This window comes from Rhinatrema bivittatum, chromosome 6, assembly GCF_901001135.1.
Source record: "Rhinatrema bivittatum chromosome 6, aRhiBiv1.1, whole genome shotgun sequence".
NCBI classification, from domain to species: domain Eukaryota; kingdom Metazoa; phylum Chordata; class Amphibia; order Gymnophiona; family Rhinatrematidae; genus Rhinatrema; species Rhinatrema bivittatum.
The window spans coordinates 9093053-9106142 of record NC_042620.1 but is presented as its reverse complement, the minus strand read 5'-3'; the positions used below and the strand labels follow the sequence as shown (position 1 = coordinate 9106142).

The 13090-nt window shown below is 49.5% G+C and overlaps 1 protein-coding gene across 6 annotated transcripts in view; it reads right to left on the bottom strand.

The window, feature by feature from the left end:
* The window catches only part of TTLL4 (tubulin tyrosine ligase like 4), a 373628-nt gene that overhangs the window by 83206 nt on the left and 277332 nt on the right, over positions 1-13090 (bottom strand). For all 6 annotated transcript variants that reach the window (XM_029605017.1, XM_029605022.1, XM_029605021.1 and 3 more), the window contains one exon: positions 6270-6372. In XM_029605017.1, coding sequence (XP_029460877.1) covers positions 6270-6372 — 103 coding nt within the window. The remainder of the gene's footprint in view (positions 1-6269; positions 6373-13090) is intronic.

Sequence of the window (13090 nt, the reverse complement as noted above, 5' to 3'; positions counted from 1 at the left end):
AACCGAGGGATTGTAGAAGTTGCACCACCCGAGTGTCCGCTGCATGCCCCTGTGTCAGTGTCTTTGCTCGGATGAGCCAATCATCCAGATATGGGTGAACTAAGATCCCTTCGCATCTGAGGGCTGCCGCCACCACCATCATAACCTTCGTGAATGTTCGGGGGACGGTTGCAAGACCGAACGGGAGGGCCTTGAATTGAAAATGCTGACCCAGGATCTTGAAGCGGAGGAAACGCTGATGCACTTTGAGGATAGGAATATGAAGATAAGCCTCCGTCAGGTCCAGCGAGGCAAGAAATTCCCCCCCGGTGGATTGCCGCGATCACGGAATGTAGAGTCTCCATCCGAAAGTGAAGGACCTTGAGATACTTGTTGACCATCTTGAGATCCAGTATCGGGCAGAAGGAACTCTCCTTTTTGGGAACCACAAAGTAGATTGAATAGTGTCCTGAGTCCACCTCCTTGGGAGGTACTGGAATGATAGCCCCGAGAGCCAGGAGCCTGTCGAGAGTCTGGCAAACAATAAGCTGCTTGTGGGGTGTTCCGCAGGGAGAAAAGAGGAACCTGTCTTTTGGGGGGTCTTACAAAATCCAATGCGTAACCTCGCATTGGATTTTGGAGGGTTAGGATGTCTAAAATCCACTGATCCGAGGTGATGCGAATCCACTCCTTGTAAAAGAGCGAGATGCGCCCCCCGATCCTGGGGGGTCAAGGAGTGGATCAGTCTGGCATCATTGAGAGGAATTGGCAGGAGCCCCTTGGGCCACCCCGTCCTTAGTTGGTCTGCGACCTCGAAAGGAACGAGTCCACAACTGAGATCTAGAAGAGGGTGTCCTAGGCATCATCTGTCTAGTGGTGCGGGAGTGGCCACTAGACAGATGAGAGGTCAGTAGTTACTGTACCCAGCGAAGCCCCGCTCATTGCGCGAGGGAGCTACAGATGGCCGCTCGGATCCCGAGGGCGGAAACCTCAAACACCCTTTCGAGATAGACTTCCAGCTTCCGGTCCTGCAGATCACGCAGGGCCGTGCCTCTTGTGACCGGGATAGTCGCACGTTTTGTGACCCCCAATACTGCAGAGTCTACCTTCAGGACCTTAAGAAGATCCAAGAAGTCCTCGGGGAGAGGGTATAGCTTCTCCATTGCCCTGCTGACCTTCAGTGAGGATTCGGGCGCGTCCCATTCTCTGGCTAACAGTTGCATGAAGGTAGGATGGGTAGGGAAGGCTCTTGATGGAGGACGAAGTCCCGCTAGTACTGGGTCCCCCTTCTTTCCTGAGGTGGAGGGCCCTGGTGGGTCCTGGGGAGCCTCGATGTCTAACTCTTGTAGAATGTGCGGAATGAGAGCATCCAACTCTTCCCACTGGAAAATCCGTACTACCCTCGGGTCGTCTCCTTCCATCTGTGCCGCGAGCAGTGAGTCATCCAGGCCAAGCAGTGGATAGACTAGTCCGGGATCCGGAACTGGATGAACTCCCTCCACCGGGGGCAGTGCAAGCCGCACCCCAGGGGTATCTGCAGCCCTGGGCACTTTGGGTGGCGGGGGTCCTGTCGTGGGGTCTGGAGGCTGACTCATTCGTGCCAGATAAGCGTTGTGTATGAGTAGCACAAAATCCGTGGTAAAACGTGAAGGGCCCGGGGGGGGGGGGGGGGGCAGGGCAGGAGGAGTCCCAGGCTGAAAACCCCCCACTCCATGTGCTGGCTCCCAGTCCTGTCCTCCTTCTTGCCTTCCATCCCACTCCCCATGTCCATTCTACTCATTCAGTGCAAATTTTCTCACTCATTGTCAGTCCAGCCAGGTAGCCAGAGCATATGCAATAGCACCCACAGACGCTCTTCAGGGTTATGACTGTTTGCCTCCTCCAGTCATGTGCAGCAGCAGCTAATTTCAATGCTAGAAGCATCAGCCCTCCCCTCATCCACTTCCTGCGATTTCAGGCTCCTCATAGTGGTGACCAGGTACAATTTTCCCCGCCTCCTCTACATGCCGGTTCAGGTACCTCATGGCATCGATTAGCCCTGTGCTTCCCTGCTTCCTTGCCATGCTGAGGAGGCAGGGAAGAGCAGGTCTGATCGATGCCATGAACATCCAGCAGTCCCATTCTACTCCTGCTCTTCTCTGCGTGACTTTGGGCTCATTGAGCCTGCGATCTTCCTCTCCTCCCGACGTGGGCTGCATGGAAGTAGGCAGTGAGATCAGCTGGCAGCAGCCTTAGAGAATAACTCCTCAGAGAAGAGGTCAGCCTGCTCTATTTCTCAGCAGTTTCACTTATCTCCTTTCCGGCAGAGCCCATGTGGGAACCACTGTATTACATTATCCCTGTATTTCTGGGTGTGAAGTCAGAGTTCTTTTCTGGAAGCTGGGTGACCTCCATTTGTGGAGTTGCATCATCAGAAACCATCAGGGAACGGCTTTGTAATATGTTGCCAACCCCAGCGGTTTGCACTGAGCTCTCAGTACCTCTCTGTATCTGTCCCGGCCTGATGTCTTGCGCTCCCCTGCAGCCTTCCAGCATGGCCTCTGGCATCCTGGCTGTGCCCTGCATTCTGTAACTAATTAGGGAAGGAAAACTGGTTCCTACCTGCTAATTTTCGTGCCTGTAATACCATAGATTAGTCCAGACTGCTGAGTTTTGCCTACCTTCCAGGAACTGTAGACAGGGAAAGTTTTGCAGACATTGTCACATAACCTGGTGTGTCACCTGGAGTCCTTCAGTATTGATAAATACCCACGCCAAGATACCAACAATACCAATAACAAAAATATCATCCCCCTGAATAAGTAGTGGGAAAAGGAAACTTAGAAGAGATAACTTTGCCCACACTAAAAACATACAAGACTAACAAAACCTGTGCCATTCTTCAAATGAATTACAACAACAGATCGAGCAGACTCTCCAAATCTCCCCTCCTCAACTGGGTGGGACTCTGGACTGATCCGTGGTACTACAAGAACAAAAATTAGCAGGTAAGAGCCAATTTTCCTTTCCCTGTACATACCCAGATCAGTCCAAACTCCTGGGATGTACCAAAGCTTCCCTAAACAGGGTGGGACTGCGAGAGTCCCGCTCAAAGTACACTTTCACCAAAGCCCATGGCCTCTGGGGCCTGGACATCCAAACAATAATGCCTGGCGAAAGTGTGCAATGACTTCCAAGTAGTCACCCTACATAAGAACATAAGAAATTGCCATGCTGGGTCAGACCAAGGGTCCATCAAGCCCAGCATCCTGTTTCCAATAGAGGCCAAAACCAGGCCACAAGAACCTGGCAATTACCCAAATACTACAAATCTCTTGCGGCCAGACTTGCTGACATTCGGCCTAGGCGGCCACCTGGGAATGGGTAGAATGAGTCCTTAACCCTTCTGGGATAGGATGACCCTGACAGATGTACGTGAAGCCAATGTCTTCCTTCAATCACCAAGCAATTGTGGCTTTTGATGCCTTATGACCCTTTTTTGCACCACTCCATAGCACAAAAAAGTAATTTGAGAATCGGAAGCTGTTAGTGACTTTAAGATACTATAACAATGTGTGCTTGACATCCAAGAGTTGCAACTCTCTCGCATGAGGCACCGTAGCATCCAAGTTTGGGAAAACCAGGAGCTCCCCTGACTGATTTAAGTGGAACGGCTATACCATCTTCGGCAGAAAGGAAGGAACTGTCCTCAAGGAGACCGCTGAATCCGTAATCCTCAGAAAAGGATCCCTCATGACAAGGCTTAAAGTTCAGAGATCCTTCTGGCTGTAGAAGAGGACCAGAAGGCTCATCTGCATACTGCTCCCAGCATCCCCTGGGAGAGGACACCAAAGGTCACAGCAAGCAATCCAGGCGTCGAGCTCTACAGCCCCAGCTTCCAGAAGCCCCACACCCTTTCAGTAGAAGAGGAACGGAAGCACGTGCTTAATATGAAAATCATCTTAATAGTGGCTGAAGAGGATTGGTAAGTATAGCTTTGGAAATTCTTAGTTTGGAGAGATGTTTAATAGTAGGATAGGGTCCCAACTCTTCTCTGTGAAACTGACGAATCACCTTTGGATTGTTCCCTTCCACAGCCGGGACCTTCCCTGGCCTCTCATTCAGATCCTGTCTCCCCAGGAAAGGATCTGCCTCTGGAGGGCTTTCTCCAGATGGAACCTTAGAAAAATTGTCTGTAGAAGTCCCCTGCGCAGGCATCCCAAGGACTTGCTGAACCCTGGTAGACCCAGAAGCCCCTGAAAGCTTGGATGTCTTCTTGGGCCGCGAACCTTCTGACACCCCCTGTTTGGAAGCATGCCACCCCGCGGCTCTCCAGGCCAAGTAAGCCTTGTGCAACAAGAGAATGAAATCAGATCAGAAGGTGGAAGAATCAGACATCTCCCCCAGGAGGTCCTCGTCCTCTCTCGACTGAACCCTCCGGGCCTCAGATCAGCTGGGGACAGCGGTGAAGGGAGACTCCCCCCCTGCAGCCTCTGAAGCAGCCGTGAAAGTAGCCAAGATGGCCACCGTTCCCTTGCTCTCCAGGAATGGATCCGCTGCTTCCCCCGACACAGCTGAGGACCTCCCAGGCCCGCACTGCCATGTTGAAGCAGCCACGGGAACACAGGCTGGCTCGAGAGAGGTGCGTGTCTCCCCGCACGTGGTGCGCACCTGCATCCGTGTGGCATGCTTCAGCCCACTCAGATGCCCGAGGAAAAAACAAGCCACGAGAGCCGCTAGAGCTGAGCCTGTCTAGCATCAGTCCTGCTCTGCCAGTGCCGACAGGGAAGAAAAAAAGAAAAGCAGCACTAAGTTTTTTTTTTTTTAAAGTTTACTACAAAGACAAAAAGGACTTCCTTGAAATGAAGAGTGGCAGCAGGGTCTGCTAATCCTTCTGGAAGCGAGGGAAGTGGCTTCACCAGCTTGGAAGGATCCCCAACCCCCTGCTCGTCCACTTCAAAACCAGGAGGGATGGCCCCAACCTCCTGGCAGGAAAGTTTCCTATCTTCTACTTTTATTTATTTATTTATTTATTTATTTTAACAGGTTCAGACTGCAGGTTTGCACCTCCTCCATCTGCTGGAGACAGAGAAATACTGAGGGACTGCAGGTGGCACACCAGGTTGTGTGGCAGTGACTGCAAAACCCAGGAGTCTGGACTGATCTGGGTACATACAGAGAACCCACCTAAGACGTATGGAGCTTCAGGAAGCCTTATGGCACAACTCGATGACATAAGCACTGTGTAAGTATTTAATGCTCCTGTTTACCCCTGAACCAGAGCATTTGCTTTGACCTGGACCTGTTCTGACCTCGCTCTGCTTGCTGTCTGTCCCAACCTTGGCTTGGTGCTCCGCCCACCCCAATCCTTGCCTGATTGACTATATTTCCTCCTTGGGTCTTCTCATCTACATCAGCTGCCACCTGTTGGAGTCAGATTTCAGGTGGTGCCAGTGTCAGAGAGCTATCATGTTACCAGCTTGAAGGCAGGGTACTTGGCTCAGCGGCAAGCTGGATTCTAGTTGGCGGTTACATGTGCAGGTAAGTCCTGTATAGTTCTTGCTGGAGCCCTCAAGTAAGCAAGAGTTGACCTCTGGGTGATTTGAGGGGTAGCGACAAGATGTTGTGACATTTTATTCAATACAGCATGACTAACCAACTATTTTAGCACGATTATAAAACATTTTTGATTTGGTGGTTAGCATGGTACTCCCCTTTACATTTATTTAGAAATAGCAAGAGCTCCCCCTGGCAAATCACCGAGTGACAGGGCAGACTGAGAACCACTGCGGACATCCTATATGAATGTGGACGGAATATCCTCTTGCACAGAAAATTTCTCTATTTAAAGTCACAGATGTTGTTAAGAAAAGTATTCTAAAGATAAGTTGCCCTGGTTTAATAGGCATGGGTTGGGATATGTGTGCCTGCTGTCAGCGACTATGTTGGAAGTATCCAAGGTCTTAGAAAATGTCACAATTCTTATTTGACCATTAGATTTTTGTAACAGGAATTAGATCCTACTTTATGGGAAATGCCAAGTACTTTGTGAGCTGGATTGGCCACTGTTGGAGACAGGATGCTGCGCTTGATGGACCTTGATTTGATCCAGAATGGCAATTCTCATATTCCTATTCTTCTGTGGTAATCCCTGTACATATCTTGTACCATATCAAGTTTACAGAGCTACACAGAGGATCCCCTGAACCTAGAAAGAGGTTCTTTGACCAAATGCCATACCTTCCTTTTTGCATGAAAGAAGCTATAAAGAAAAGCAGAATTCAACTGTCAGATAGCACATGTGCTCCTACCTCATCTGGCTGCTTCTGACTCAGGTAATACGCTCTTTTCACCTTCTCCTCTGGGAAGAGCTCCATCATGAGCCTGCATTTCTCCTTCTCAAGGCTGGATAGACTGAGCAGGGAAAAAGGGCAGAGTTATTCTCTCCTTCCATACACTGGGCCGAGCTTCCCACCCACAGTGAAGGAAATGGGAGGCCATAACTCCAACAGTGACCTCCTGTTAGCAAGCAAAAATCAATGCAAGCCAGGCTACTGTTACCGGAGTATCTCAAACAGGGAAGCAGTAGGGGATGGCCCAATGGCTCTGCAGCAGCACAGCACTGCTATGTGGGAGATGTAGATTGGATTCCAAAGCTTGGTTCCTGCCCTTTGGCTGGACATGCAATGTTCACTGCACCTGGTGGGGACGGAAGTGACAATGACTAGACAGACTTAGGGTGTACTGAAGGAGCCATGATCTGTAGTAGCTGGTGGAACACTTGTTACAATAGCTGGGGCTAGAAAAAAGGGAGTCAAAAACTCAGGTAACTCATGATGCTGTAGCCTTATGTAGGGCTGGTTCTGATTGAGCCAGGAGCCCAAAAGGAGGAGGAAATGGCTGAGCAACCCCCCCCCACCCCCACACACACTTCCTCCCCCCCCCCCAAAAAAAAATCTAAAATTTTCTTTTAATAATGCCAAGAAAAATGCAAAAAATAAAACAAAACAGAATGATGTGACAGCCTACATTAATATAATACTGTACTTAGCAGTACTGGAGAAATTACTTACCTGATAATTTTATTTTCCTTAGTGTAGACAGATGGCCTCAGGACCAATGGGTTACGTTCCCCTGCCAGCAGATGGAGACGGAGTCAGGTTTCAAAGCTGACGTCACCCTAGATACCCCCCTGCAGTGACCTCAGCCCTCCAGTGTTCTCTTCAAAAGCCACTGTGGACATACTATTGAAAAAACTTGATTAAAAATGGATAACCGTAACTGTACTCAACCAAACACTGAACCTCAGTAATTATACAGATGCCCTGATCTAGGGATTAGATGACGGCTTACCCATAATTTCCTGGAATTGATATCCACTCCACGGGCAAATCCTTGGCACCATTCTTGGGCAGCCATGGGCAGGATGCTGAGTCCATCTGTCTATACTAAGGAAAATAAAATTATCAGGTAAGTAATTTCTCCATTTCCTAGCGTGTACCCAGATGGAGTCAGGACCAATAGGATGTACAAAAGCTACTCCCGATGGGGGCGGGAGGTTGCCTGTGGTCCGGTTAACACCGCCCTTGCAAAGGCTGAATCCTCTCGGGCCTATACGTCCAAGTAATAGAACCTGGAGAAGGTGTGCAAGGACCATGTTGCCACTCAGCAGATATCAACAGGAGGCAGCTGTCCATCTTCCACTCATGAGACCACCTAAGTCCTAGTGGAATGAGCTTTAAACTGAGAAAGTAGTGGCTTTCTTGCCTCCACATAGGCTTCCGTGACCACCTCATTAATCCAGCAAACTATGGTAGCCCGCAAAGCTAGTTCACCCTGCTTCCTTCCACATGAAGGACAAACAGGCAGTCCATCTTTCAGACTGGTTCTGAAACTTCCAGATACTGCACCAAAGGTCTACTGACATTCAAATGACTGAGGCGGTGGTATTCTTCTGTATTCTTGTGCTTATCTAGAGATGGCAATGAGCTGGACTGATTCAAATGAAATTCAGAGATTATCTTGGGCAAGAAGGATGAACGGTATGAAGCTGGAACGCTCCTGGAGTCATTGAGAGGAACGGTTCCAGACATGACAATGCCTGTAAATCAGAGATGTGACGTGCCAAGCATTTAACCACCAATAACACTGTTTTCAAGGTTAATAAACACAAGGAAAGACTGTGCAGCGGCTGAAAGGAGGGCCCTGCCAAAATTTCTAATACTAGATTAAGATTCCACAAGGGAACTGGCCACCGTAGGGGTGGCCGGAGGTGCTTCACCCCTTTCAGAAATTGGGCCAATTCCGGATGAGCCGACAGGCGAGTTCCATTCACCTCACCCCTGAAACAGGAGAGAGCCGCTACCTGGACCTTCAAGGAGTTAAGGGTCAAACCTTTAGTCAAGCCGTCCTGCAAAAATTCCAGAATTAGTGGGATTTTGACCACCCGAGGGGGGACACCGCATTCCTCGCACCAGGCCTCAAATACTCTCCAGACCTGCACATATGTTAGGGATGTAGAGAACTACCAAGCGCGGAGTAAGGTGGCAATTACTGCCACAGAATATCCTCACTTCATCAGGCTAGTCCCCCCCCCAGGGTCAGACCATAAGACAGAATCGAGGCGGATCCTCATCCTCTCCCCCCCCTAAATTATTTTCTTGTTAACATGTTACTTTTGTTATATGTAAAGTTATTATTATTTTCTAGTTAACACGCTACTATTGTTCGATGTAAAGTTACCTCTGTTACCTCTGTTCGATGTAAAGCGCTACCTCAGGCGCCGTTTTGTGTTACAATGTGAACCAATATGGTATCATTGATGAATGTCGGTATATAAAAATTTTAAATAAATAAATAAATAAATAAAAGACTGGGCCCTGTGCGGTGGGAGGCACGGGGTGTGTGTGTGTGTGTGTGTGTTTCTCAACCAGAAGTCTCCGCATGACCACATACCAGACGCCTGGGCCAATCTGGAGCTACTAGTTGGACTAATCTCTCGTGGCTACGGAGGGAAGGTGTACAGCAACTCTTCTTCCTGCCAGGTCTGAACGAGAGCATGGATCCCTAGGGACTACTATCTCTTCTGCGACTGAAGAATCTGGGAATCTTTGCATTGTGAGATGTGGCCAGCAGGTTGATGGACAGGAGACCCTAGTGATCTATCAGCTGAAAGGCTTTGGCTGACAACATCCACTCTCCTGGATCCAGACTCTCCCTGCTTAGACAGTATGCTCTGACGTCTATTTCTGTGATGTGGGAGGCTGAGATTCCAAGAGGTACATATCTTCTGCACTAGAGGACGCAAATGTTTCACTCCTCGAAGAAAGTGAACCACATCTGGATGCGTGGCCAGGGAGACTCCCTGCACATTACCCCAAAGCAGCCCAAAGTCACCATCTGCACCTGAAGGGAGTTAAAGGCTAGTCCTTTAACCAATCCCCTCTGTAGAAAAGTCAAAATATGTGAAACTGAAGCATGAGTAGGCCGCACTCCCTGATAGGTACACCAGGAATCGAAAACCCTCCAAATCCACCAGTAAGTCAAGGATGTGAATGGTCTTCTGGCCTGCAGCAAGATAATGACGACATTCTTGGAATAACCCTTCCATCTCAAATATTTCCTCTCAAAAGCCAAGTCTCAAGACAAAACTGAGCAACCCGATCCGAAAATACTGGATCCTGATGTTGAAGCTTCAGCAGATGTCCAAACCTTAACGGCTCATCCACCACCATTTTGACCAGGTCCGCGAACTATGGTCGACGTGACCACTCCAAAGCCACCGTAATCACCTCGCCTGGATGATTCTCTATCCACCGAAGCACTTTGCCCACCAGCGGCCATAGGGGAAACATAAAAAAAACCAATTCTCCGAGACTAGGTTAGAACCAGAGAATCTGTCCCTTTTGCCTTGTGTTTTCGCCTACAACTGTAAAAACAAGGCGCCTTCATGTTGTGTCATGATGCCATTAAGTCCATGTGGGGAATTCCCCATCTGATTCAAACAAGGCACATCACTCCCTCTGACAGCTCGCATGCTCTGGGGTCCATTCTTTGTCGACTGAGAAAACCCACCTGAATGTTGTCCACCCTGGCTATGTGAGATGCCTCCAGACATGCCATGTGCTGTTCTGCTCAGCAAACCAACTCCTGGGCCTCCTGCTCTTGATTTCTCCCTGCCAGCTAATGTAGGCTACCCACTGTTGCATTGTCCAATATAACATGTACCGGATGATAATCTAACTGTGGCAGAAAGAAAAGCAATGTGAAATGCAATAGTTCCTGGGCCTTTCAAGTACTATTAGTCTTCTGGTTCCACATAGATGTTTGACATAATTCCCCATTACCTTGTCTGACAAAACTCATCGCTCAACTGTGCAACTATAGAAGAAAGGAAGCCACACTTTGCGAACTGCTCTCATGTCCAAACAAACTCTAGACCACAAAGTCTTCTCCTGAGAACCCTGACCCTATGCTATTTGCCTCCAGTCAATCAGAATAGCATGGGAGGTTACCACCACCTAATCAGGGATTTTCAATTCCATTCACATCTCCAAAGCAGCTCGGAAAAATCATCAAGAGGTAATGGACAGGAAAACTTCTTAACTGCTAATTTTCGTTCCTGTAGTACCACGGATCAGTCCAGACTCCTGGGTTTTACCTCCCCACCAGCAGATGGAGGCAGAGAGGTTTTGACAGACTCTGCCCTATACCCTGAGGTGCCACCTACAGTCCGTCAGTATTTTGTTGTATTAAAGCAGAACTTTTTAAAACCAATTAACCGGAACATTATGAACTCCATACTGGCTATGACTGGTAAAACCTGCTCACTAAACCCAAGTTGAGAAAAACTTTGGAGAACTTGCCTGCGGAGAATATAAGGTAGTATTGAACGAGCGGACTCTCCATTATCTTCACGCTGAAAAAGGGTGGGACTCTGGACTGATCTGTGGTACTACAGGAACGAAAATTAGCAGGTAAGAACCAATTTTCCTTTCCCTGTACGTACACAGATCAGTCTAGACTCCTGGGATGTACCAGAGCTGCACTACACGGGGTGGGACCCTGAGAGTCCCACTCGGATCACACCTTCACCAAACCCCCCAGATCTTGGGGCCTGAACGTCCAATCGGTAATGCCTAGCAAAAGTGTGTAAAGACTTCCAAGTAGCCGCCCTACAAATCTCCTGCGGTGAAATTTGCCGACATTCTGCCCACGAGGCTGCCTGCGAATGCGTAGAATGCGCTCTAAGACCGACCGGAAGCGGCCGACCATGAAGCAAGTAGGCCGAACTAATAGCCTCCTTCAACCAGCGGGCGATCATAGTCCTATATGCCTTGTAACCTCTCTTGGACCCACTCCAGAGAACAAAAAGGTGATCCGACATACGGAAACCATTGGTAACCCACGCATGTCTAATTTCCTCAGATCCCTAGCTTGAGGATCAGAGCAGTCCAAGTCTGGAAACGACAGGAGCTCTATCGACTGATTCAAGTGAAAAGCCGATACCACCTTTGGCAGAAAGGAAGGAACCGCCTGCAAAGAGACCCCCGTATCCATAACTCTGAGGAAGGGCTCCCTGCAGGATAAAGCTTGGAGCTCAGACACCCGGCAAGCAGAGGAAATAGCCACGAGAAAAACCACCTTTAAAGTAAGGTCCTTTAGCGACACCTGCTTTAAAAGGTTCGAAAGGTGCTGCGCATAGAGCTTGGAGAACCAAATTTAAACTCCAAAATGGACAAGGATTCCTGATCTGAGGCCACAGGTGCTTTGCCCCACGGAGAAACTGTGCCACATCAGTCTGTGCTGCTAAGGACACACCTCATATTTTACCACGGAAATAGAGGGCCACTACCTGAACCTGCAAAGAGCTACACTAGATGCCCTTAACTAAGCCAGCCTGAAGGAAAGATAATATGTCGGGCACCAGAGCCCGAGTAGGGTCCACCTTGTGGTCTATGCACCAAGACTCAAAGACCCGCCACACTCTGACATAGGCTAAGGAAGTGGAGGTCTTCCTGGAACGCAAAAGGGTAGCGACAATCGCATCCGAATAACCCTTGCTCTTTAGTCTTTGCCTCTCAAAATCCATGCTGCGAGACAGAAACGATCCGCCTCTTCCAAACAAACGGGCCCCTGACGCAGAAGATTCAGAATGTCCCGAAACCTCAGGGGACCTTCCACCGTCAGGTTGACGAGATCCGCATACCGTGGACGCCTCGGCCATTCTGGAGCTACCAGGATAACTTCGGATGGGTGAGCGTCGATGCGCCTCAGCACCTTGCCGATCAGAGGCCAATGAGGGAACACATACTGGATGTGCTTTGGCCAAGGGAGGACCAGAGCATCCACTCCTTCCACCATTGGCTCCCAGCGCCGACTGAAGAAACGAGGAGCCTTGGCATTCTGTAAGGTTGCCATCAACTAGACACTCGGTCTGGACCACTTGCTGAAAATGAGATGGAATGCTTCCTCGGAGAGCTCCCACTCCCCGGGATAGAGACGGTGACGACTGAGAAAACTGGCTTGGACGTTGTCTACTCCTGCAATGTGAGGCGGTGATGCTGCTTAGGTGCTGCTCCACCCAGCTTATCAACTGTTGGGCCTCGATCACCACAGGCCAACTTTTGGTGCCTCCTTGGCGATGGATATAGGCCATGCTGTCGCATTGTCTGATAGAGCCCTGACGGACTTGGCCTGCAGAAGCAGGAGAAAGGCTTGTAGTACAAATCGCACTGCCCTGGTCGCCAGACGATTGATTAACCATTGAGATTCCTCCACAGACCATTGGACTTGTACCAATTTCCCTTGGCACACCGCTCCCCAGCCGGAGAGTTTGGTGTCCGTGGTGACGACCGTCCAAGTGGGAACCTCCAAGCTGACACCCCGACATAAATCGTCAGAGAGGAGCCACCAATCTAGACTGGAATGTGCAGTGTCTGTAAGAGGTAGGGGAAGATGAGACTGGGCTCCAATGAGAAAGCAATGCTGACTGAAGAGGTCTCATATGAGCAAAGGCCCAGGGAACCAGCTCCAAGGTAGAGGCAATCGAGCCAAGGACCCGCAAGTAGTGGAAAATTCTGGGAAGATCCTGAGCTAGCAAGTCCCGAACCTGTCCTTGCAGCTTGACAAA